The sequence below is a fragment of the Salvelinus fontinalis genome, chromosome 24, assembly GCF_029448725.1.
Source record: "Salvelinus fontinalis isolate EN_2023a chromosome 24, ASM2944872v1, whole genome shotgun sequence".
Taxonomy (NCBI): domain Eukaryota; kingdom Metazoa; phylum Chordata; class Actinopteri; order Salmoniformes; family Salmonidae; genus Salvelinus; species Salvelinus fontinalis.
In genome coordinates, this window is record NC_074688.1 from 1,839,737 (window position 1) to 1,867,500 (window position 27,764).

The following is a 27,764-nucleotide window of genomic DNA, read 5'->3' on the forward strand; positions in this document are numbered from 1 at the left end:
TTATGTTCTCCTGATTCCTGCTTACAAGCAAAAACTAAAGCAGGAAGCACCAGTGACTCGGTCAATAGGGAAGTGGTCAGATGACGCAGATGCTAAGCTACAGGACTGTTTTGCTAGCACAGACTGGAATATGTTCCTGGATTCTCCCGATGGCATTGAGGAGTACACCACACCAGTCACTGGCTTCATCAATCAGTGCATCGAGGACGTCGTCCCAACAGTGACCGTAGGCACAAACTCCAAACAGAAGCCATGGATTACAGGAAACATCCGCACTGAGCTAAAAGGCTGCCGCTTTCAAGGATCGGGACTCTAACCCGGAAGCTTATAAGAAATCCCACTATGCCCTCAGACAAACCATCAAACTGGCAAAGCATCAATTCAGGACTAAGATCGAATTGTACTACACCAGCTCCAACGCTCTTTGGATGTGGCATGACTTACAAACTATTACACACTACAAAGGGAAGCACAGCCACGAGCTGCCCAGTTACACAAGCCTAACAGACGAGCTAAATTACTTCTATGCTTTCTTTGAGGCAATCAACACTGAAGCATGCATGAGAGCATCAGCTGTTCCGGACGACTGTGTGATCACGCTCTCCGTAGCTGATGTGAGTAAGACCTTTAAACAGGTCAACATTCACAAGGCCGCGGGGCCAGACGGATTACCAGGACGTGTACTCAGAGCGTGCGCTGACCAACTGGCAAGTGTCTTCACTGACATTTTCAACATGTCCCTGACTGAGTCTTTAATACCAATATGTTTCAAGCAGACCACCATAGTCCCTGTGCCCAAGAACACTAAGGTAGCCTGCCTAAAGGACCACTGGCCCATAGCACTCACATCTGTAGCCATGAAGTGCTTTTAATTGTAAGTCGCTCTGGATAAGAGCGTCTGCTAAATGACTTAAATGTAAATGTAAATGCTGGTCATGGCTCACATCAACACCATTATCCCAGAAGCCCTAGACCCACTCCAATTTGCATACTGCCCCAACAGATCCTCAGATGATGCAATCATTGCACTCCACACTGCCCTTTCCCACCTGGACAAAAGGAACACCTATGTGAGAATGCTATTCATTGACTACAGCTCAGCGTTCAACACCATAATGCCCTCAAAGCTCATCACTAAGCTAAGTACCCTGGAACTAAACACCTCCCTCTGCAGCTGGATCCAAGACTTCCTGACGGGCCGCCCCCAGGTGGTAAGGGTAGGTAACAACACATCTGCCACGCTGATCCTCAACATGGGGGGCCCTCAGGGGTGCGTGCTCACTCCCCTGCTGTACTTCCTGTTCACCCATGACTGCATGGCCAGGCACAACTCCAACACCATCATTAAGTTTGCCGACATCACAACAGTGGTAGGCCTGATCACCAATAACAATGAGACAGCCTATAGGGAGGAGGTCAGAGACCTGGCCATGTGATGCCAGGATAACAACCTCTCCCTCAACGTGATCAAGACAAAAGAGATGATTGTGGACTACAGGAAAAGGAGGGCCGAGTATATCCCCATTCTCATCAACGGGGCTGTAGTGGAGCAGGTCGAGAGCTTCAAGTTCCTTGGTGTCCACATCACCAACAAACTATCACGGTCCAAACACACCAAGACAGTCGTGAAGAGGGCATGACAAAGCCTATTCCCCCTCAGGAGACTGAAAAGATTTGCCATGGGTCCTCAGATGCTCAAAGGGTTCTACAGCTGCACCATCAAGAGCATCCTGACTGGTTGCATCACTGCCTGGTTGCATCACTGCCTTGCTGCCCCCGACCGCAGACTCTCTGAAACTGACTGACTACTTTCAGGTTCTGCTCTTCCCCTTTCTGCTGCTCAAGGACCTGTCCAATGTCGGCTGACACAACCTTCCACAAAAGCAGATTAATAGGGGATGAATAGGAGAAAATTACAGCTTAGAAAGCAAACCTACCATTCATTAGCTAAAAAGACTCATTGTCGCTTGAAAAAGCCAGCTGACATTAGCTGCCCACATAATGTTAGCTGAGGATAATCAGATAGATAATACCATATCACTTTCTGGATGACTCCTGTAGGTGTCGGGCATGATGTGACCCAACACTGACAGCTGATCAGCACGGTCCTGCAGCACTGTACAGTCAGAGCAGCTCTACCCTAGACAAAATAACCGACATCCTGATGGTCTGTGAACACTGAATTCGAGCGAAATCAGCCGAGCGGTTTATAGTACATTGTTCTATATGTGATATTACCTAGCTAGCTAGCTACTACCGTTAACTAACTGTGTGACACATTTTTGTGTTAGCAAATATCCTGGGCAAAATGCTCAAAACAATCAACAAATGCATAGCTAGCTAGAGTTCTTACGTGTCTTCACAGAACATCTTTTTATTTTACCTTTATTTAACTAGGCAAGTCAGTTAAGAACAAATTCTTAATTCAAATGAGGGCCTAGGAACAGAGGTGTGTCTGTTTTGTACCTTGTCAGCTCAGGGATTTGAACTTGCAACCTTTTGGTTCCTAGCCCGATGCTCTAACCACTAGGCTACCCTGCCGCACAAACGTGTTGAAATTTGCTAGCTATATTTATGGTTCATAAAAGGTCAGTAGTATAACTTAAGTATATTTTTGCTTGTTTGTTAGCGTAGCAGCACACTTGGTAGTTTATTCCGGTCACCATTGTAACATTCTATGTTTTATAGTTATTTTCCTCGTAATATTACAAGACACATACTTGTTTATCTACTTTGATTCTTATGTTGTGTGAAAGCGTGCAAAATAATGCAATAAAGTGGCAGCTGAAGAAGTATGTGTTGATCACGCGCTAGTGATGGGTCGTTCGCGAATGAGTCGGCTCTAAAAGGCGGCTCTTGTAGGTGAACGTTTGGAGCCAGCTCACATATCAGAAGAGCCAAATCTATTTATTAAAATATAACAAAAATTAAGATATTGTAATGACCTGACAGAGGCTTGAGTTCTCGAACTGACGGTTTATTAACCCAACTTTACACAGGCTACTGTTTGGCCGTAGCCCACGCCAAATAAATGAAAGATGAAAGATAACCACAAGCCAACCGTGACCTTCTCTTGTGAAGGCCAGAAATAAGAGAGAGAACAAAGGCTAAACCTGGTCTTAACTTCCAATGCTCCATCCCCCTGCCCAACTCCCCTCCACGCCACTCCGCCAACCGCCAGGACGCCCGGCATCAGAACATTCCAGGCATTCCCGTGATTGGCAGATAGCAGGTTGATTGGCATGTCGGACCTCGCGAACACTGGGTACTGGTAAGTACAACACAACCACCTACTAGCCTAACACATAACACACAGCTGACTGCGCGGGTCGCTACAATATGAATAATCAAAAGATTTAAATGAATAGAATTAACTAATTCAAAGAACGAAAAAAATTAAAATAATAATATAGGCCTAAATGCTCAAGCGCACATTTGTTCTGACAGCCTCATCTGTTGTTCCTGTCAATCAGACACTCAGTGTCAACCAATGAACCAAAGAAGCGTGAGGGAGGGCTGAGCCAACTCACTCAGTCACACACTTAACAGCCGAGGAGAGAGAGGAAGGACAGCTGTGTTAACAACAGCTGGAAAATGATTCGGAAGCACAGTAGCATTTGGATGCATTTTAATAATGTAGGCAATGTTAGAGCACAGTGTAGAATTTACCAAAGCAAAATCTCGGTGAAGCTAGCTGTAGTGGAGCTTTGAGAAACTCGGGCCTGCTAGTGATAGTGGTGGAGCCAGCATCTCCACACGTGGAGATGTATCCACTCGGTCAAGTAGGCCTACTCCGCGACCCACAGCAACGCAGTCTTCTATGGACCAGTTTATGCCAAAGTCTGTCTGTAGCAAAACAAGGCCAAATTGATATTACATTGGCTAAAATAATTGCCACCGATTTCCAACCATTTTCGATCGTAGAGGACAGAGGTTTTAGAAATTATAGCAATAGTCTAAATCCAATGTACACAATTCCAAGCAAGAAAACCCTTTCAAAATCACTTATTCCACAACCATACGAGAGCACACAGGCTTCGGTGTGGGAAAGAGTCCAAAAAGCTACTGCAGTTTGCCTTACCACTGACTGCTGGACATCAAGGGTAACCACTTCTTCTTACATGTCGTTTACATGTCACTTCATTGAAGACTTTTCGATGTCTAGCTGTCTTCTGGACTGCTTTGAGTTCAGCGACAGACACACCTCAGAGAACTTGGCAGAGGAACTGTTGCGAGTGGCCAGAGAATGGCAAGTAGATGGAAAAGGGGTCTGTTGTGTTAGCGACAATGCAGCTAACATAACCAAAGCCATGAAAATGTTCAAATGGACCCATCATCCGTGTCTTACCCACACAATCAACCTGATTGTAAGAGATGCTCTGAAGGTGATGAAGCTCACTGTGGACAAAGTGAAAGCAGCTGAGGAATACTTCAACAGGAGCACAGTAGGTGCTGAAAAACTAAAGTCTACACAACGCCGGATGGGGATGCCTGAGCTGAGGCCTAAACAAGACTGCACTACAAGGTGGAATTCAACATTTTATATGTTGAAGCGGTTTCTTGAGTCAAATGATGTCATCATCTCTACCCTGGCCGTTGTCAATGCACCTGTTGATGCTCTGACCCAAGAAAAATGGGAGGTGGTGGTGGAGTTGTGAGTCCTGGAACCCTTTGAGCAGGTCACTGTGGAGATCAGTGGAGAGAGGTACAGTCAGCAGTTATTACCTCATCATTATTTAATCCAGTATTATATATCTATATGAGCAGTAGATGAGAATGTAGTATCAGTAGACAAAACATGAACCTGAACTAATAAGTTACTGTTCTCTCTTTTCAGCAATGTGACTCAAAAATGATACTCCTGTGTAAGGGTCTGCAGCGAATCACAGCCAGCCGCCAGAGAGAAGCAAATGTAACCACAGGACATGTGACAGAGTTGATGGACACCCTATGTTCATCAATTGACAGAAAGTTCCACAGAATGGAATATAATCACATGCTATCAGAAACCGCTGCACTTGACCCCAGGTTTAAGAAGTTAGCCTTCAGTGATTCAGTGATGCCAGAGCGATTGATGAGGCTCTTCAAAGAATAACCTCAGCCTCAGGGAGGGACAGCCCCAGCAGTCAACTGGCTCAGGCACCAGGGCAACAGGAAGAAGAGGGATCAAATGGAGCAGAAGCACTAGCAGTAGTGCCATAAACGTCTGCTGTTTGGATGCTGTTTTACGAGAGAGCAACTGGGGATGCAGCATGAAAGAATCCCTCAGCAGATGCCATAATAGAGGTCCGATCCTATTTGGAGGAGCCCCTCCTCCAAACATCTGCAGATCCCCTGAGCTGGTGGAAGAACAAGGCTATTCTATTATTATGTTGTTCAGATTGTATTCGTTTTGAATTGTTACATTTATATGCACTTTGTTTATATACATTAAAAAGGTTTTACTTTAAATGCACATGTGTAATAGCATCCTTCTTTTTTACATTTATTTCAATTTGTGGGATGCTGCAGTTTTTCAAATTGTTATTTATTTTTCTTTGATATGGTGCAATATTCTATTATGCTGTTCAGATTGTATTCCTTTAGAATGGTTAGATTTATACACACTTTGTTTATATACATTAACAAGTTATACTTTAAATGCAAATGTTTAATAGCATTCTTTTTCATAAACCAATGCATTTTTACATACATTGTGGTTAAGGTAGAGTATGATTTCATTTAATAATTTAATTTGAATTGTTTTAACACCAATCATAGTCAAACTATCCCAAACTGTTTGACTTGAAAAAATACAAAACATGTTTTTTGTAAGAGCCGTTTGGGAGCCAAAAGAGCCGGCTCATTTTGGTAACTGAGCCGAACGAGCCGGCTCACTGAAAAGAGCCGGAAAACCCATCACTATCATGCGCCTCTGTCGTCACCGACTACGTACATTTCCCAGCATTCCGTTCCAACTTCCTTTTCCTCCATTTTGCTAACAGTGCAGGTGAGAAATATAAATAGTCAATTTTATGAAATCGAAATGTCTACGTTATTAAGTCTACTTTTGGCATAAATTTACGTCATTTTAAAGATAAATATAATTACGCTTGTCATGTAGTCTGTTTTTTGAGTCTGAGAGATTGTGATGACGAAGATATAACTTGGATAGTATTACGAAACTAATGGGCAAGTGCCGGACTGCAGGGATGAGGTTAACGAAATGCATTTCTAGTTAGCTTAAGTATTTCAATGTTAAATAGGATACAACAGTATTCCCTTATTTTGTGTGTTGGTGATTTAACGGACAAACACTACCACCGTGGCTAGTTAGCGACAACTATCTAGACCCAAGGAGATCTCGTTAATGTCCCAGTCTTTAACGTTTTTGTAGCTAGCTAACGTAAGCTATATAGTGTTGTCACGTTCACGTCGAGACCATAATACATGACTTATTTTCTCGTCAGGTTTTTCCGTGCCTGGGAATAGACTCAAGATGCCAGGAAGGTGAGTGGCCAATGTTAGTCTGCAACTATTAGTCGCGCATATTTTTCTATGGTGAGCAAGACCCCTTTCTGAATCGTGCCTGTCTCAGTGGACTAATCCATTGTGGAGGCCACGAGGATGGCACAGGCCATCACTAAGACATGTGATACTGAAATAGTATAGATTATGTAAAAATAATGGTGTAACACCTACTCTAAAATTGTCTTCTAACAAATACGCTTACCCAAACCGGACGCTCATGCCCAAATTGATTTTGTTCCACCCCCACACTTCTCTGTTGGCATTTTTGTTGAGCAGGCGTTTCAATGCCATGACAGGGTATCGCGTCAGTTGTTTGAATGAAGCCTGGAGTGTTGATGTTTCAAACATGTTCTCAAATGCAATTGAAAGGGCAGCAGTGGTATGAGAGAACCAGCACATTGTTGAGCATGCAATACGTCTTTCCTCAGTGAGAAATCCTCGTCGACCCACTGTGCTGTCAGACTCCGCATGCTCATGGGGCTGACATCGCTGGTCCAAATGTCAGCCGTGAAGCTATTAGCAGTGACGTCCAAAGCAAGTAGCTCATGGATGTGTGTTTCAACAGTACTGTGTAAAGTCGGTTGGGCAACATCTGAAAAATAGCGCCTACTCGCTAGTGTGTATCGGTACTCGACCATTCGGCGAAAGCCAACATCATCCACGGCAGAGAACGGTTGATTGTCAAAGGCAATGAATTCCATTATCTTGGCATTACTGGATTTCGCCTTAGTTGTCTCGCTGAAATGTTCTTTTTCAAATGACTGCTCAACTTGTTTACTGCTCGATCCACACAGACATTATTGGCTAGGTTAGGAATGCTGTGTTGCACGTGTGGCGCTATATTTTTTGTGGCGGTATTACATCATGGGCCTACGTTATATAGGTATGCACGTCAGCTTTGACTGGTGTTGCACATCAGCGTTAAACTGGACATGGGGCCGATGAAGGCATTTTTAGCTAATATCGTCCAAATCTGATATGCTTACCGATATATCGTGCATACCTTAAGGAATCATGTATTAACCAAAATACGTTTTAAACAAATCTAAATATATTTGAGATTCTTCAAAGTAGCTACCCTTTGCCTTTTACAGCTTTCCACACTCTTGGCATTCTTTCTACCAGCTTCACCTGGAATGCAATTCCAACAGTCTTGAAGGAGTTCCCACATATGCTGAGCACTTGTTTGTTGCTTTTCCTAACCTCTGCAGTCCAACTCATCCCAAACCAGCTCAGTTGGGCTGAGTTCGGGTGATTGTGGCGACTAGGTCATCTGATGCAGCACTCCTTGGTCAAATAGCCCTTACACAGCCTGGAGGTGTGTTGGGTCATTGTCCTTTTGAGAAACAAATGATAGTGCCACTAAGTGTAAACCAGATGGGATGTCGTATCGCTGCAGAATGCTGTGGTAGCCATGCTGGTGAAGTGTACCTTGAATTCTAAGTAAATCCATGACCGTTTCACCAGCAAAGCACCCCTAGACTGTCATACCACATCCGTGTTTCACGGTGGGAACCACTCGTGGAGAGAATAGGTTCACCTACTCTGTCTTAAAAGACACACCGGTTGGAACCAAAAATCTCACATTTGGGCTCATCAGACCAAAGGACAGATTTCCACCAGTCTAATCAATCACATGTATTTATAAAGCCCTCTTTACATCAGCAGATGTCACAAAGTGCTATACAGAAACCCAGCCTAAAACCCCTAACAGCAAGCAATGCAGATGTAGAAAAACGATGGCTAAGTAAGTTCTCCCTAGAAAGACAGAAACCTAGGAAGACACCAGGCTCTGGGGGGTGGCCAGACCTCATCTGCCTGTCCCGGGTGGAGATTATAAGAGTACATGGCCACATAAGGCCAGATTGTTCTTCATCGCGTTCATAGAGGACCTGCAGTGTCAAATTATAGTGGTAGGCAGTCATTGTAAATCAGAATTAATTCTTAAATGACTTGCCTAGTTAAATTAGAGAGGGTGCAACAGGTCTACCTCAGGAGTAAATGTTAAATAAGAGAGGGTGCAACAGGTCTACCTCAGGAGTAAATGTTCATTGCTCATGTTTCTTGGGCCAAGCAAGTCTCTTCTTCTTATTGGTGTCCTTTAGTAGTGGTTTATTTGCAGCAATTCGACCATGAAGGTCTGATTCACGCAGTCTCCTCTGAACATTTGATTTTGAGATGTCTGTTACTTGAACTCTTTGAAGCGTTTGTTTGGGCTGCAATTTCTGAGGCTGGTAACTAATGAATTTATCCTCCGCTGGGTCTTCCTTTCCTGTGGCGGTCCTCATGAGAGCCAGTTTCATCTTAGCGCTTGGTTTTTGCGACTGTACTTGAAGAAACTTTCAAAGTTTGACATTTTCTGGATTGGCTGACTTTCGTGTCTTAAAGTAATGATTGACTGTTGTTTGTCTTTGCTTATTTGAGATGTTCTTGACATAATATGGACTTGGTCTTTTACCAAATTGGGCTATCTTCTGTATACCACCCCTACCTTGTCACAACAAAACTGATTGGCTCAAACGCATTAAGAAGGAAAGAAATTCCACAAATGAATTTTTAACAAGGCACACCTGTTAAATGAAAGGCATTAAAGGTGACTACCTCATGAAGCTGGTTGAGAGAATGCCATGGGTGTGCAAAGCTGTCATCATGCCAAAGAGTGGCTACTTTGAAGAATGTCAAATATAAAATATACTTTGATTTAACACTTTTTTTGGTTACTTCATGATTCTATATGTGTTATTTCATAGTGTTGATGTGGTCACTATTCTACAATGTAGAAAATTGTACAAATAAAAACCCTTGAATGAGTAGGTGTCCAAACTTTTGACTAGTACTGTATATCTACAGAAATAAGACAGATCTTGTTTCTGTTGCCTGTTTGAGTGTTTAGTAGCCTACTGATTCTGTGGCTAAAAGCCTAGGATAAATAAATTTCACAATTTGGCTGTTTAGTCTTTGCTATGCTGTAATAAAGGCGTTGCAATTTTTTGTTGTTGCCCCCATTACAACAGACTGGTATTACTTATAATTGATTTATTACTTATCATTTATTCCGTGTTTACGCTGTTCCAAACAGACAGAAAAATTATATTGTAATCTATCCGCACCTGTTTGTCACACGTAATATGCATGCAACTCTATATACCCTCCTTTTCTTGTTCTCCTTACAATTATTATGGTCATTATAATTTGAAGTTATCATTAGTAGGCTGTGTATTGTAGCCTTCTATAACCAACATTGAGCTGTAGGCCTAAGAGCGCACCCTGTTTAGTATTAATACGTAACTTCGTCCTATATTTCAATATATAGGCTACTGTATCAATCAATCATTACTTCATGCCATTACACTGCATACGAGACATTCGTGCTTTGAAATGGCTGAACAAAAAGTAAACCACGATTGCATGCAACTATTTTTAGTCTGCTGAAATAAAGGCTTTACAACTTTATTTTTTTCGTTAACACTTTGGTACACTTGTTTTGTTTACCCTCAACTCGTCCTCCGCATCCTTTTTGCAGTCGACAGTACTGTTATAACTAATTTAGTGATATCCCATAATGAAAAGGTGAAACAGGTTTTTGGAAATGTTTGCAAATATATTAATAAATAAATATGCCTTATAGCAAAGGTTTGAATTCTTAATGAGACTCGAAATTGAGCTCACAGCAAAAACCAGCCATTAAGTCGAAGCAATTGTCCATAGAGTCCCGAGACAGGATTGTGTCGAGGCACAGATCTGGGGAAGAGTACCAAAAAATATTTACAGCATATACAGTCCCCAAGAACACAATGGCCTCCATTATTCTTAAATGGAATACGTTTAGAACCACCAAGGCTCTTCCTAGAGCTGGCCGCCCAGCTATACTGAGCAATCAGGGGAGAAGGGCCTTGGTCAGGGAGGTGACAAAGAACCCGATGGGCACTCCGACTGTGCTCCAGAGTTTGTCTGTGGAGATGGGAAGGTTCACCTTCCAACAGGACAATGCCCTTAAGAACACAGCCACGACAATGCAGGAGTGGCTTCGGGACAAGTCTCTGAATGTCCTTGAGTGGCAGAGGCAGAGCCTGGACATGAACCTGATCGAACATCTCTGGAGAGACCTGAAAATAGCTGTGCAATGACACTCCCCATCCAACCTAACAGAGCTTGAGAGGATCTGCAGAGAAGAATGGAAGAAACTCTCCAAATACAGGTGTGCCAAGCTTGTTGCGTCACCCAAGAAGACTCGAGGCTGTAATTGCTGCCAAATGTGCTTCAACAAAGTACTGAGTAAAAGGGTCGGAATACTCACATTTCTAAAAACCTGTTTTGGCTTTGTCATTATGGGGTATTGTGTGTAGATTGAGAGGGGGGAAAAAACAATTGTATCCGTTTTAGAAAAGGCTGTAATGTAACAAAGTGGAAAAGGGGAAGGGGTCTTAATACTTTCTGAGTGCACTGTAGGTCAGGCCCTATTGGTCACGTAAAGAGAGCAAGGATTGAGGAAATAAATGTTTTTCGTAAACCACGTAAGGATTTTGATAATCGAAGAAACAAACTAAATGGCTTATTGTTTTAGCTAAAGCATGGACAGCGCAATAAACACTTGCTGTGGTGCCTTTTCGCTGCAGTAGGGAGACGAACGAGACAACCTGCGGCAGTCACACAGGCACTCACCTTTAAAAATATATATATTTTTACGTGTGACCGTTGGGCTCTTAAGTCATATGTGTCCATTATCATTAATCAGTGTGCTTAGAGCATCAGACAAGCTCAGTGTATGTTTTTATTATATTGAAACACCGTGTCTGTATATATGGGAAAAATAAGTTTAGCCGTTTAGACCAACCGATTTGTCAATAGAACAGGACGACGACTCGGTCGACCAAGAATTTTTTGTTGCTACTAGACATATTTGCGAGTCAGTACTTAGTATGGTAAATGTTTCAAGCTAATTGATACTGAATTTTAAATGTTGGTTCAAAGTAGGTCTTTCAAATGTGTGTTGGTTGATTCTGCTGAGTGTTTAGGGTATATGGTTGACTGACTGCTGACTGGATTACTATGGCTCCAGGATGTGGGACTGATGATACACCAGTTGTGTGCTCTGGTTTATGCATTCTTTTAATATTTCAGACTGTGGAGCAAGGCCATCTTTGCCGGGTACAAGCGTGGCCTAAGGAACCAGCGGGAGCACACAGCCCTGCTGAAGGTGGAGGGAGTGTACACACGGGAGGAGGTTGACTTCTACCTAGGCAAACGCTGTGCTTACGTCTACAAGGCTAAAAAGTAAGTTTTACATCGTCTGTCTCATTGCGAATTTCAACTAAGGACACCCCATTTGTTTACCAAAAAGGCGGACTTTTGCGTTTCCACCTACATGGGCCGTGGCCTCAGTGGACCTGCTTTGACTTGGGGCTGCTGGTACTTTCAGCTGGCATTTACATAGCGTTTAAATCGCTATGAAAACAGTTACCCAAAAATAACACGACCCCAATAGAATTCTAGAATGCTGCTGTAGATTACTGAGAATAAGATAAAGCTCATTTTCTCAGACAGCTCGAAAACAATTAACAAATTACAAGTTAACTTAGTTTTAAAGAGCACACCCTCTTCTTTAATAACAATTGGAGTAAATGTCATTAAATTACTCACTTAAAATATACCAAGTATATATTATACTTGTAATATTTAAATGTAAATAATAATTATGTGACCAGAGGACAATATTCAGAAACTATTTCAAAACTCACACAAAGTAGGCTATTTGACTGCTATTCTTACTTCTGTAAAAATGCAAACAACTATTCAGAGACTATTTCAAAATGTAGATAACCTCAATAAGATTTTGTACAGGCTAGGCCTGACACAATGTAGAAATAGTAGCCTACTTTGACAACTCAGTGAATATAACAAGTATTAGAGACCGATAAAGAGAGAAGATACAAAACACAACTTTTCAGAGACTAAAGATTTGTTGGACAAATACATATTTCACACTGCCACTTTAGTCTTTGCATTCAGCGTACATGTCATGGAACTTCTGGGAGCATGGCCAGCAAAGTGGCACATAAGACTACCCAAAGGAGGTTTCTACATATCTCTTTCACTCTGACATGCGTCCACTCAGGATGCACATCACACACCCTCTATCTAGCCAGCTTTAAACTTCACCTGCTTTCATGTGAGTTCCAACTCAGTCCCCACGCCCTGGTGCCACACTCTTGGCTCCCCTCTTCCTGCCTCTAGCCATATCACAAAGTGAATGCATTAGCTGCATTTGAATGCCTTCAGGAATCAGTGGTTACTGGGAATGGGCCTTTAGAGGGACCCCCACACAATGTATGCATTTATGATGTAAATGTTGAGAATCCCCAGAACACATACTTCCACCATTTCTGCCTGTGTCAAACATTGTAATAGCTCCTCAATTGGTCAAGCTGGTCAACCTTGCCCTTTTTCTTGTTGTAATCCATTGAAAGATAAACAGAAGTTCCTACCACTTTTAAAAACAACTCCAAAACCATTCACTTAAGCCTGTGTGGTTGAATGGTGAGACTTGGGGTAGACACGCTATTATTTTTTTTGCAGTTTGAGTTATGTTCTTGTTTTAATTAAGTTCCATGACACAAGACTGATTCTGCTCACTGTCTCCTTCAATCTCATCAGGAACACAGTGACGCCCGGTGGCAAGCCCAACAAGACGCGGGTAATTTGGGGCAAAGTCATGCGCGCTCACGGCAACAGTGGAATGGTGCGGGCCAAGTTTAGCAGTAACCTTCCAGCAAAGGCCATGGGACACAGAATTAGAGTGGTGAGTGGTACCTTCTTCTGCTCTTCCCTGATGATTAGCGCAAGTTTTCTTCCGGACCCAGCAGGCAGTCAAGTTTTGGTCTAGCCCTGCACAGCTCCCTTTATGCACTGTGCTGGGTTCGAGCAAAAACTAATACAGCTCAAAGGAAGTGCTATGAGCCAACAGTATAGAATATTGTTTTATCCCTACACAACCGCACCCGATTTAAACTACACAGCTACTCCGTAGACTTTTGATTACTTAATTCAGGTGTGCTTTTTGTAGGGCTTGAACAACAATGTCTAATATCAGAGGTACTTTAGGAATGATTTTGGATATACTTTAACTTTTGTTAGTTCAAGGAACTACCATGTAATTCCAGATCCCCTCTTAAAAAATATATTGTCAGGGGAAAAGGCCTTCTGTTCAGTGGTTTAATCTTTGGATTAAAAGTACGTGGCTTTGTATGCAACATCTATTACAAATAACTTGTAGACCGGCAAAGTGGTTCAACACGTTTGTTTTTTAACCACCTTTGAGTAGGCAAATCACTTTACTAACCTTTGCCTGCTCATAGTTGTTTAAAATCACATGATGCACTCTAGATGTTTTCAGTATCTCTCGATTATGTCGTTGTGTAACAACTTGTTTTCTATCTTTTTGACTATGAAAGATAGAAACCCACTGTTTCCTGCAGCTTATTAACCTGACCAGTCTTGCTGCAGTCCAGTTCTGGTGTGCAAGGGCTGCAGACAGTGGCCACGTCTGAATACCCATACTAGCGCAGGGCTCGACATGTTGAAATAATATAGATTGAATACTAAAAGCCAGTCATGTTTGAACAATGTAAGGAGGGTTAATTATCATTAATGTCGAAAGGCTTGATTCATTCGACATACTCGAGGCATGGTTCGTTTAGATCAAATGGTCATGACCAGAGACTGAAGGACAGTGTTTTCCTGCTAATTGCATTTTGGAACATTCCCGCATTGTTACGCTTATAATATGAAGAAATTTAAACTTGATCAATATTTAAGATAAACTGTCTAATCTGTTGCATTGGCCTCGTTGCTTAAAAAAAAAACATTGTTCTATGAATTTTGTATCTGTCGTTCCAGTCTATTTTGAACCGTAGACATGTTTTTTTATTTTGTCCCAGGCACAACGGAACGCCGTTAATTTTGAGCTTGGAAGGAATTGTTTTATGGAATTTTTTTAAGATGGTCATAATATGGATCATTTAGCTATTTGATTTTCAATTTTAGCACCCCTTTGGGTAGCCCAAAATGATTTGATAAAATATTGAATTTGGCGTTTACTACTATAGTTATAGAAATGCTTTGAATAAAACATTCATAAATGGTAAAAGACAGTCAAAAAATAATCTTAAATTTAAGTGTCTGTCCTATATCTAGGAGATATAAGAAAGCTCAGGATTTTTTAAATAATTTCTTTACACTATTTAACAGCTCCTTTTTTGGTTAGGCACTAAACTACTTCAATACTTACATTTATTATTCTTTTAACTGTAACCTTAAGATGAGCCCCATGACACTTTTGGGGGTCGAGCAAAACTGATCCCATTTTCCATATAGTAATCATAATAGTTTGTGGGCCAGGCTGTTTGTACAGTATACGTTTTCGTGAAAATACTTATTTTCAGGACGACTCCTAGTCTGACAAACACTGCTTTTGCCCGGCTGCCTTCCACTGCAGATGTGGAAGGCCGCCATAGACGGATGCGAATTGAGACACAGCCCATGCAAAGAAACATATCTCTAACTTAAACTGACGGATTTTGTTAGTGCTTATTTGATTGACACACTGGTCCATCAATTGATTCTAGGGGTTTTAAAAGGGGCAGTTGTTGTATTTTGAGACACGCTTGCAAATCCAATAAGCAGAGGGTAGCCTACATTTTTGTCTGATTTTTCTATGGGGGAAAAATATAGTAATGCATTTTATTTTTGAAAAGTGGTTCCTTGCTTGCTGATGAAAAAATTGTATCGTGGACCATTTTTGGGTTGGACAAGTAAAAAAAAAAAAAAGTGGCAGAAGTTAATTGTCAAGCCCTGTAGGGTACTAAATTGTGTGTGTGTGTATTTTTTTATTTTACCTTTATGTAACTAAGCAAGTCAGTTAACTTCATATGGCTGCAATCCCGCTAACGGGATCGATATGACAACAGCCAGTGAAAATGCAGGGTGCCAAATTCAAAAAGCAGATATCTCATAATTAAAATTCCTCAAACATACATGTGTCTTATATCATTTTAAAGGTAATCTTGTTGTTAATCCCTCAAGTGTCCGATTTCAAATATGCTTTTCAGCGAAAGCACTACAAACGATTGTTAGGTCACCACCAAACCACAATAAGCACAGACATTTTTCCAGCGAAAGATAGCTTTCACGAAAAGCAGAAATGGAGAGAAAATGAATCGCTAACCTTTGATTATCTTCATCAGATGACACTCATAGGACTTCATGTCACACAATACATGCATGTTTTGTTTGATAACGTTTATATTTATATAAAAAAATCTGAGTTTACATTGGCGCGTTACATTCACTAGTTCCAAAAACATCAAGTGATTTTGCATAGCCACATCGTTTCAACAGAAATACTCATCATAAATGTAGATGATAATACAAGTTATACACATGGAATTATAGATATACCTCTCCTTAATGCAACCGCTGTCAGATATATATATTTTTTAATTAAAAAAATAATAATTGCGGAAAAAGCAAACTATGCAATAATCTGGGACGGCGCTCAGAACAATAGCCAAATTAGCCGCCATGTTGGAGTCACCAGAAAATACATGATAAATGTTTCCTTTGATGATATTCATCAGAATGCATTCCCGGGAATCCCTGGTCCACAAATGCTTGATTTGTTCGATAATGTCTGTTATTTATGTCCAATTAGCTACTTTGGTTAGCGCGTTTGGTAAACAATTCCAAGGTAATTCCAAAGTCACAGAGCGCGTCCACTATAACGTGACAATGTCCAAAAGTTCCATAACAGTCAGTAGAAACATGTCAAACGGTGTATTGAATCAATCTTAAGAATGTTGTTAACATACATCTTGAATAACGTTCCAACCGGAGAATTACATCGACTTCAGTTGAGCGATGGAACAGAGCTGCTTATCACGTGAATGCGCGTGGTCAAAGCATGGTCAGCTCGTGGCAGTGGTGACTAATTCCTGTCTCCTTCGGCCCCCCTTCACATTAGAGTCATCAGACAAAGTTCTATTGACTGTTGACATCTAGTGGAAGCCGTAGGAAGTGAAAACTCATCCATATCTTGCTGTAATTTCAGTGAGAGCTTGGTTGAAAATATGGCACCCCCAGAAGAAATCCAAACATGAAGTGGAACTTCTCAGGTTTTTGCCTGCCATATGAGTTCTGTTAATCTCACAGACATAATTCAAACAGTTTTAGAAACTTCAGAGTGTTTTCTATCCAATACTAATAATAATATGCATATATTAGCAACTATGACTGAGGAGCAGGCCGTTTACTCTTGGCACCTCTGTGCACCTTTCATCCAAGCTACTCAATACTGCCCCTGCAGCCATAAGAAGTTTTAAGAACAAATTAATATTTACAATGACGGCCTAGGAGTGGGTTTAACTGCCTTGTTCAGGGGCAGAACGACAGATTTTTACCTTGTCAGCTCGGGGATTCGATCTGGCAACATTTCGGTTACTAGTCCAACGCTCTAACCACTAGGCTACCTGCCGCCCCATAAGCGCTGCTTGTCGGCTGTTGTCAAGCATGGGAGTAGGTAAAGACTAGTTAATTCTACTACATCAAACGCCAAAATGAGTATGCAGTTTAAGTATGTAGTACGCTAGTATGGGTATTCGGACATGTCCAGTGACTGGTTGTGTATGAGGCCAGCTGGGACGTGCTGAGAACCTTTAAAAAATGTTTTTTCAGATGTTGGGGTGGTGCTGTAGATCATACATTTTATGTTGAAAAGGGTGGGATTTCCCTGAAAGGCACTTGGCCTATAGGCATGTCGGTTTCCTTTAAATGTTTAATTGGCAGTGTTACACCGTGTGACACTACTTATTATTGCTGTGCATCTGTGTTGCGGGGAGAAACAACGTACTACTGAATCTACAAACGCTTTGGGAAACCCACTGCTGAAAAATAAAGGATTTGTTTTCCTTACAAAAGTTAAAGCACAAAGAATCACTATCCTTTTCATTAGTTTTATTTAAAATCTACTTAATGGATTGTTTTTAGTGATAAGAATGATGTAGGCCCCATTTTAATACTTACCCTCTCCACCTTTCCTGTATGACCACTACATATTGGGCAAGTGCTTGGAAAAACATCTGGAAGAGACAATTTCCCACTCACTGTATGGCTGTGGTTTGTATTGATTTGGTGCCTATGAACTCCACTCACTACTCTCTCTGCTTTTGTCTTTCAGATGCTGTACCCATCTCGTGTGTAATGTGCTGTTTTTGTGTACATACAATAAACAAGTCAGGTCCACAATTGGTGTTCTGTGTTCTCTTGGCAGTTGGAGGGTGGGAATCCATCACTGGCCTCTATGGTAGAATGGCATGGGGGAGGGGTGAACACATTTTCAAAGAATGTTATTTTCAGGGCTTTACAATATGAATTGTTTTGTTAACCTTCATTCTTTCTTGACCAGTCAAGTGTTTTTACACAAAAACAAGTTACTGTTGTGCTTTCTGAATAGTGCTGGAATTTGAGGATTAAATTCAAGAAAATTAAGATTGGACAAAGGTATAGGTCAATGTCTTTGTCGGTTTAATCAGGGGAAATAATTTTGCCTTTCTAATAAATTATTCATATGCACAGTTGGGTAACAGGATCTCATTTCTAAACCTCATGGATTGGTACTTCATAGTATTAGTTTAAAACCTCAAATGTTTTAATGCCGGACAGGGTACTCTTTGTGCACAGATCTAAATTATGTTCCTCAGTGTTTCAAAGATGGCTATGGTGTCAAAAACACACAAAAATATATTGACAAAACATGGATGTCCAGGATTTGTTATGGGGGTGCCAAGTTTCCATAACTCAAACCTGTAGTTTGCAATTGGTACCTGTACTTAATTGTTTCAATAAGACTAAACTAGCAACAATTTTTTTCACTGCTTCATTGCTAAGCTTGGCAGATCATTTAATTAAAATTGACTGTATTGCAATCCAGATGTGCTGACCAGCGTTATTATTTCTTGAGAGAAAAACCCAGCGGCCGGCACATTCAAAAGTTATCATACATATGAAAAGATTACAAGAGGAGCAAACTGCTGTTTAAGCCCAAATCAAACTAATATTGTAGTTTTGATGATTGTACTGAGATATACAGTTCAAGTAAGCAAATCACTCAATTGAAATTTATTTATTAGGCCACTGATACTGGATTTCACATGACTGGGCAGGGGCGCAGAATCATGCAGGTGGAGGTCCTGGGCTGGTGTGGTTACATATGGTCTGCGGTTGTGAGGCCGGTTGGAGGTACTGCCAAATTTTCTAGAACGACATCGGATAAATGGCGTGGGTTGTTTTGTAGCGTAGAAATGTGAGATTATGATTTTCCTAATGCTAAGTAGACAAGTTAAAGATTTAGTTCATACTGTATTGGGCTGTACGCCAAGGTTTCAGTCAAATGGGATATATATTTAGCAATTGCAGCCTATCTGTTTTCGATCGCACATAGCCGAGGCAGGCTGGGCTGAAACTCGAGGACTATGATTTCAAGAGGTTAAACTGTTATGTAGAAAGTACTACGGCTCCCATAGAGCCAACCTGGTTTTAAGAGCGTTTCGTATTCTGTATGTAAATCCGAGATACTCCATTTGATATGGTTGCATAAGACCGATGGTTACTTAAACCAAAAATGAAAGGAAGATGGTTGGTCAGGGCATGTGTATAAGGTCTGGGTGGATGGGCGTGCGTATAACGCGAACATCTTGCAACCCAAAGGTTGAGAGTTAGAATCTCATCGCGCACAACTTTAGCATTTATAGCATTATCAACTTTTCAACTACTTTCTACTTTGCAAGGACTTAGCATGTTAGCTAACCTAACTCCTAAACGTACTCCTAGCCTAGCTAACTTCAGCCACCTAGCTAGAATTTGTAACCTATAATACGAAATGGGTGATGGAAATCCACAAATTAATACATATACTAAAGTATCTCGGATTTACATACTGTTAGGGTTGCGAAAGTTAAACTGAGATAGGAACAATAGTACACCTGAACTTGGTTAAAATAATTGTTTAATTCAAAAGTTAATAAATGGCAAATACATTTTTCGTATATATGGGTTCACTGCACCACCCCGCAGGGTGGAACAGAGAAGACACTTGTTCCTGACAAAGATAGTATATTATACTCGTGACAGAGGTTAGTTCCCGCTTCCGAGCCGGCCTGTCAGAGTAGAGACTGGGCGTGGTTTAGACTCACCCAGCCTATCGTTGATATTGGCACATAAGCTGGTCTCAGCTTCTTTGCGCTTTCTGGTGTCCCTTCATTGTTGCTGTGTAGATTGCGCTCCTTCACCCCAGAGACTGGGGTCAGACAGTTTTATAACATTGTCTGAGATATCTGCACCTGTATACATTGTCCACTGTTCTCGCTCAAGGCTAACTACAGCTTCCCAGCTTCTTATCTGAGCTAACTGTTACTTCCAGCACACACACACAGACATCCAGGCGCCCAGGCCAACAGTTTGTCAATATCCAATCACATATGATATAGTTGCTAATCACGTTTGTTATAGTTTTCAATCACATATTATATAGTTGCTAATCACGTTTGTTATAGTATTGGGTTATAGTGCATGACTCAGAACCTCACATATGTTTTTCGTGTGTATAGCTTATCTGTTATTGTCCATTGTACACCACAGTCAGCAGTCTTATGATTCACCCCCTCCTGTGTCTCCCTAAGATTAACACAGTCTCCGTCACACAGTACAGCACCCACACTACTGATACATTTGTTGCATACACACACATATTTCATACAGTACAGCGCTCTCTTTAACACACACACATTTCAGGCTGATATTCATGGTTAGACAGAGCACTGGTAAGAGTAGAGACTAAGGGAAAATGCAGGTTCACAAGAGTCAGCAATTCAAACTTTAATGCAAAAGAAGTCCTACTAGCTTATAGTTAGTTAAGCATGTCAAAAAACCTTATAAAAACCCCACAATACAGAACAATACGAAATGCTCTGAGACCAGGTTGGGAGGACATAAGGTGAGTCAAAAGGAACACAAACAATATAAATGGGCAACATGGCGAATATGACAACTTTTTATATAGATTCTAATGACTTAAATTGGTATACACGGTGTTTGTGAATTTACGCTTTTTGCACTCAAATGTTGATGCTGTTGACGGCGTCTTTGCGTGTGCCGTAAATTGTCAAAATGACGTCAGAACACTGCGTAATTATGCAGCGCACAAGGACCCAGGTTGTGCCAAGGCGACCAACCGATGGAAGTTAATTCGCAATCCCGGAATAGAAAAATAAACATTTGTTGAATGAATATTCTACTTCAACGTGCCAATGCAACATCCAGACCACAGGGGCAGCATGATAGCGGAGCATAAATTACACCTACAATTTCTGTGCTCGCCCTCAAGAACGCTTGGGAACTGTAGTCTCCTGGATTGTAGCCACCTCTTCCCGTAAATTAGTAGGTATTTTTCTTGAACTACATTTCCGTTACAGTAACACAGCGACTGCATCAAAGAGCAGTTTTATAAATACATTGTTATTCTGTGGCCACTGATCGGGTTCTGCTGGCTGACAAGGAGACGCAGGTATTTGTCAACGAGATTCTCATTTTATTCACTTTTTTTTTTTAAATGTAATTTTAGACGTACAAGATTGTATAATCGGTAGACTTCATATTTTATAGTGACATTTTTCATGCTGACGTTTTATAAAATCTAAACGTTTTGCGCATAGTAGCCTAGTCCCGAAAAGGTTGATTGTTAGTTCCATCAATCGGGTTCTGCCAAAGCGGTCATACATAATTTGATGATTTGAAGATATTTGAGGATGCTTCTTTTGCAACGATTCTCAGTTTGTACAGCTCTCAGTCCGAAGCGGTGTGGTATGTCACGGGGTTCGTGATGTTGTTTTCCCTTAAAAATTTTTAGGTCGATTTTCCAAATAGAGGACAAATTGATGAATCGTGTGATGACACTATGAAGTTGGTTTACATAATGTCCTCAAATGTATAAATTGAAATGGCCATATCGACATTATTGAATCCTCCGATTATGTCACGTCCCACCCTAAAACATCATAATCCAGAACTTCATGTACCCTTCTGTTTTTTGTAATATTTGGGCAGGAATCTGGCACAATGCGTAGCAAGAAGGTTTGGAAATAGACGAGCTTTTTAAAAATACCCCCGCCCCCCTTAGTCCATGTCAGAAATAGCTGACCTAGTAAAACGATTTGGGGTTAACCCTTCTAGTTTGCAGTTGGCCCTTCTGCAACATCTGTATGAATTTGGGACAGTATCAGTGGTAACCAGTATAGCCTCTGCATCACCAGTGCTGTGCTATCGAAAAAAATGAGCATTTCTGAGTCATCCATCTCCACTCGCTCACCCCATACCAGGCAGCCTAGAAGGCTAATGGATAGGATGGGATCATCATTGCTGTCCTTAATTGGAAAATACCCTATTTGATGGTGAGGTGCTGACCATTTAATCAAAAACCTGGCAAATGCCACCAAGCAATCCAACTTAACGTTGTTAATAACAATGCTGATTGTCTAATTGTCCATGTTTTTCCAAACATGACTCCCGTTGTTCCATATCAATTAGTTGAAAACAAAGCACAGAGTGGAAACGCCAGTCAGCTCCTATGTTGGTGAAAGAAGATGAAAGAGCATGATTTGGGAAAGGACTACCTGGTACCTGGGCCTGTGTACCGGGCCGTGCCGAGCAGAGACACTACTTTACCAGGCACAGAGGTCACCCCATACCAGCTGGAGCTCGCCAAGATCCAGGTGAGTCTGTGTGGTGGTATTTGAATGTTTGTGATGCTCTGTTATCATAATGGCCAGGTTGAATGAGATGTTTCTTTCTCTGCCCAACTCATCACTCAGACTGGGTGTGTTTGAGTAATTGCAATAAAATATTGATTACTTTGATAAGCACATGCCATTTTTCACAGCTATTTAACTTACTTGTTTTCTGCATCCAAGTTTAAAGCCCCCGTTGTCTTGTTTGTTTGTGGGTAATGAGCCTGAAGTTGATATAGTTGAGGTACTGGGAGAAGTCTGTAGAATTGTGAAGAGTCAGCTAAATATCTTGCCATTATTCAAATATCCCAAGTGTTGGCGGTTGTCCGAGTCATAAAGTAGACTTTTCTCAAGCTTAGTTCTGTCACAACAGTTCTGTGGCGCCCTATTTGGCAACATGATTCATTATTGCATTTCATTATGGCATGTCATGAGCTGTTATTCATAATCCTCCTATTTGTCTTTTAAATGTGAATTGTTTAGTGGGGCCAGTGGCTGTTCTCGCCTCTTGGCGGGGTCGTTTTGATGATGATGAGGGAGGGGGGGGGGGGGTGTGACCCCTTTTTGGAGAAACAAAAGTCATCCTGACAAGTGCACATGCGGAGTAGACCACCGTGCTAAGGACCTGTGGCAGTTCCCCGTTTAAAATGGAGGAACAGCTGTTTTGTCGCTCCAAGTACTCAACCCTTTGTGTTTGTGCATTTTTTTCACCCCCCCTCCTCGTTCCCTGTCAGCATTAGTCAGCAGGATAGGAAAGGGGGTGTCTCTTACGTTTTCATGATAAACTGTACAAAGTATTTTATTTTGTTCCCTGTCCTTTTTTATCTCATCTCTCTGTCCTCAACCACACTAGACCTATCGACGCCAGTATATTATTCGTTGTTCTCTATCTCTAGCAGACCCTACATCCTCCTGCTGCCTGGCTTAAATTGTTTACATAATTTAGACCCTCCCACTTACAGCCTCACTGGCAGTGGCAGCCAATGGCATGTTTGCTTCCTGTGATGCGGGGGACTACTAGGCACCGTATTGGCTGTGGGTTGGCTGAATGGCTATAATGGTTGTTTGTGCAATGTGAGAGTAGAAACGTGAGCAGGGGGTGATTGGGAAGGGGAGGGCACACGTGCAGAGAAGCGCTTTGGTGAAACTGACACGCAATGTGCCACATTCATTCAGACAGATTTAAATATAGATTTTCACAACAAGGTACATTTTTTTTTTCATGACAGGGCATTAAATCTGCACATCACTATGCCACTGGACATTGAGGTTATTTAAGCTGGGCATGCCCCCTCTTTCTATATCCCCTCCTAGGCCTATGTTATCTGATTTAGAGAAGTAGATACTGGGTGGGTATTTCCTTGGCTTCCTCCACCCCTACAACGCAACATTCTTCAACACTGTTCCTGTTTTGTACCATGTGGTTTGAGATGTTTGAATTCTTTCCCCTGTTACTATTGTAAAGTGTCTTCGGTCTTTTTAAAAGTGTTATATATACACTACCGTTCAAAAGTTTGGGGTCATTTAGAAATGTCCTTGTTTTTTGAAAGAAAAGCACATTTTTTTGGCCATTAAACTAACATCAAAATTAATCAGAAATACAGTGTAGACATTGTTAACGTTGTAAATGACTATTGTAGCTGGAAACGTCAGATTTTTTATGGAATATCTACATAGGCATACAGAGGCCCATTATCAGCAACCATCACTCCTGTGTTCCAACGGCACGTTGTGTTAGCTAATCCAAGTTTATCATTTTAAAAGGCTAATTGATCATTAGAAGAGAACCCTTTTGCAATTATGTTAGTACAGCTGAAAACTGTTGTGATTAAAATAGCAATAAAACTGTCCTTCTTTAGACTAGTTCAGTATCTGGAGCATCAGCATTTGTGGGTTCGATTACAGGCTCAAAATGGCCAGAAACAAAGAACTTTCTTTTGAAACTCATCAGTCTATTTCTTGTTCTGAGAAATTAAGGCCATGCGAGAAACTGAAGATCTTGTGCAATGCTGTGTACTACTCCCTTCACAGAACAGCGCAAACTGGCGCTAACCTGAATAGAAAGAGTGGGAGGCCCCGGTGCACAACTGAGCAAGAGGAAAGTACATTAGACTGTCAAGTTTGAGAAACAGACGGCTCACAAAAGTTCTCAACTGGCAGCTTCAGTAAATAGTACCCTCAAAACACCAGTCTCAATATCAGTGAAGAGGTGACTCCGGGATGCTGGCCTTCTAGGCAGAGTTACTCTGTCCAGTGTCTGTGTTTTCTTGCCCATCTTAATCTTTCTTTTTATTGGCCAGTCTGAGATATGGCTTTTTCTTTGCAACTCTGCCTAGAAGTCCAGCATCGGAGTCACCTCTTCACTGTTCACTGTATATATGTGTGTGTGTGTGTGTGTGTATACACACTTTAACTGATTCACATAAAGAAGGGATGTATTTTTCACGGACTCGAAGATTACAACGTGGCTAAGAATGGTAGCTACCTACTGCTGAAGCAGTACCCAATACACCTTTGCACCACATTACAATTATGGATACATTTTTGTATTTAACAAAAAGTATGTACACATATACACACATACTGACAAGGAACCCTAAAACCACCATAGACCTACATATTAATATGTTTATAAATAATTGAATACACACACATACAGTTGAAGAAGTTTACATACACCTTAGCCAAATACATTTAAACTCAGTTTTTCACAATTCCTGACATTTAATACTAGTAAAAATTCTCTGTCTTAGGTCAGTTAAGATCAACACTTTATTTTAAGAATGTGAAATGTCAGAATAATAGTAGAGTGATTTAATTTCAGCTTTTATTTCTTTCATCACCTTCCCAGTGGGTTAGAAGTTAACATACGCTCAATTAGTATTTGGTAGCATTGCCTTTAAATTATTTAACTTGGGTCAAATGTTTCGGATAGCCTTCCACAAGCTTCCCACAATAAGTTGGGTGAATTTTGGCCCATTCCTCCTGACAGAGCTGGTGTAACTGAGTCAGGTTTGTAGGCCTCTTTGCTCGCACACGCTTTTTCAGTTCTGCCCACAAATTTTTTATGGGATTGTGGTCAGGGCTTTTTGATGGCCACTCCAATACCTTGACTTTGTTATCCTTAAGCCATTTGCCACAACTTTGGAAGTATGCTTGGGGTCATTGTCCATTTGGAAGACCCATTTGTGACCAAGATTTAACTTCCTGACTGATGTCTTGAGATGTTGCTTCAATATATCCACATAATTTCCCTGCCTCATGATGCCATCTATTTTGTGAAGTGCACCAGTCCCTCCTGCAGCAAAGCACCACCACAACATGATCCTGCCTCCCCCGTGCTTCACGGTTGGCATGGTGTTCTTCGGCTTGCAAGCATCCCCCTTCTGACTCCAAACATAACGATGGTCATTATGGCCAAACAGTTATATATTTGTTTCATCTTTGTCCCCATGTGCAGTTGCAAACCGTAGTCTGGCTTTTTTATGGCGGTTTTGGAGCATTGGCTTCTTCGTTGCTGAGCTATACTTTTTGTGGCTATTTATTTACCACCACAGACAGATGCTGGCACTAAGACCGCACTCAGTCAGCTGTATAAGGAAAAAAGCAAACAGGAAACCACTCACCCAGAGGCGGCGCTCCTAGTGGCCGGAGACTTTAATGCAGGGAAACTTAAATCAGTTCTACCAAATTTCTATCAACATGTTAAATGTGCAACCAGAGGGAGAAAAAATCTAGATCACCTGTACTCCACACACAGAGACACGTACAAAGCTCTCCCTCGCCCTCCATTTGGTAAATCCGACCACAACTCTATCCTCCTGATTCCTGCTTACAAGCATAAATTAAAGCAGGAAGCACCAGTAACTCAGTCTATAAAAAAGTGGTCAAATGAAGCAGATGCTAAACTACAGGACTGTTTTGCTATCACAGACTGGAACATGTTCCGGGATTCTTCGGATGGCAATGAGGAGTACACCACATCACTCACTGGCTTTATCAATAAGTGCATTGAAGACGTCGTCCCCACAGTGACTGTACGTACATAACCCAACCAGAAGCCATGGATTACAGGCAGCATTCGCACTGAGCTAAAGGGTAGAGCTGCCGCTTTCAAGGTGCGAGACTCTAACCCGGAAGCTTACAAGAAATCCTGCTATGCCCTGTGACAAACCATCAAACAGGCAAAGCGTCAATACAGGGCTAATATTGAATCATACTACACCGGCTCCGACGCTCGTTTTATGTGGCAGGGCTTGCAAACTATTACAGACTACAAAGGGAAGCACAGCCGCGAGCTGTCCAGTGACACGAGCCTACCAGACGAGCTAAATCACTTCTATGCTCGCTTCGAGGCAAGCAACACTGAGGCATACATGAGAGCATCAGCTGTTTCCGGACGACTGTGTGATCACGCTCTCCGTAGCTGACGTGAGTAAGACCTTTAAAAAGGTCAACATACACATGGCTGCGGGGCCAGACGGATTACCAGAACGTGTGCTCCGGGCATGTGCTGACCAACTGGCAGGTGTCTTCACTGACATTTTCAACATGTCCCTGACTGAGTCTTTAATACCAATATGTTTCAAGCAGACCACCATAGTCCCTGTGCCCAAGAACACATAAATGACTATAGACCTGTAGCACATCCCTGGCCACGAAGTGCTTTGAAAGGCTGGTATTGGCTCACATCAACACCATTATCCCAGAAACCCTAGACCCACTCCAATTTGCATACCGCCCCAACAGATCCACAGATGATGCAATCTCTATTGCACTCCACACTGCCCTTTCCCACCTGGACAAAAGGAACCTATGTGAGAATGTTATTCATTGACTACAGCTCAGCGTTCAACACCATAGTACCCTCAAAGCTCATCACTAAGCTAAGGATCCTGGGACTAAACACCTCCCTCTGCAACTGGATACTGGACTTCCTGACGGGCCGCCCCCAGGTGGGAGGGTAGGTAGCAACACATCTGCCACGCTGATCCTCAACACTGGAGCTCCCCAGGGGTGCGTGCTGAGTCCCCTCCTGTACTCCCTGTTCACCCACGACTGCATGGCCAGGCACAACTCCAACACCATCATTAAGTTTGCAGACGACACAACAGTGGTAGGCCTGATCACCGACAATGACGAGACAGCCTATAGAGAGGAGGTCAGAGACCTGGCTAGGTGGTGCCAGAATAACAACCTATCCATCAACGTAACCAAGACTAAGGAGAGGATTGTGGACTACAGGAAAAGGAGGACTGAGCATGCCCCCATTCTCATCGACGGGGCTGTAGTGGCGCAGGTTGAGAGCTTCAAGTTCCTTTGTGTCCACATCACCAACAAACTATCACGTTCCAAACACACCAAGACAGTCGTGAAGCAGGCACAAAGCCTATTCCACCTCAGGAAACTAAAAAGATTTGG

General features: G+C 41.8%; 2 protein-coding genes and 1 non-coding gene across 8 annotated transcripts in view; all 3 read left to right on the plus strand.

Moving 5' to 3' along the window:
* The first annotated feature begins 5,934 nt into the window (after window positions 1–5,934).
* On the plus strand, window positions 5,935–17,808 carry rpl35a (ribosomal protein L35a). The gene is made up of 5 exons (XM_055879350.1): window positions 5,935–5,989; window positions 6,450–6,489; window positions 11,632–11,784; window positions 13,165–13,309; window positions 17,741–17,808. Exons 2-5 carry the CDS (start codon window positions 6,479–6,481, stop codon window positions 17,762–17,764), a joined length of 333 nt encoding a protein of 110 aa, XP_055735325.1. The 5' UTR covers window positions 5,935–5,989; window positions 6,450–6,478; the 3' UTR covers window positions 17,765–17,808.
* On the plus strand, window positions 13,980–14,097 carry LOC129822680 (small nucleolar RNA SNORA70). The gene has a single exon (XR_008754505.1). It is a non-coding gene; the product is annotated as a small nucleolar RNA SNORA70 (small nucleolar RNA).
* A 2,445-nt stretch (window positions 17,809–20,253) lies between the features above and the next one.
* LOC129821734 (ATP-binding cassette sub-family C member 5-like) overlaps window positions 20,254–27,764 on the plus strand; it is a 51,670-nt gene continuing 44,159 nt past the window's right edge. For 3 of the 6 annotated variants that reach the window (XM_055879343.1, XM_055879348.1, XM_055879349.1), the window contains exons 1-2: window positions 21,015–21,124; window positions 22,144–22,328. In XM_055879343.1, the coding sequence (XP_055735318.1) occupies window positions 22,200–22,328 (129 nt within the window). In that variant the 5' untranslated portion in view covers window positions 21,015–21,124; window positions 22,144–22,199. The other 3 variants (XM_055879344.1, XM_055879345.1, XM_055879346.1) reach the window with 3 other exon arrangements.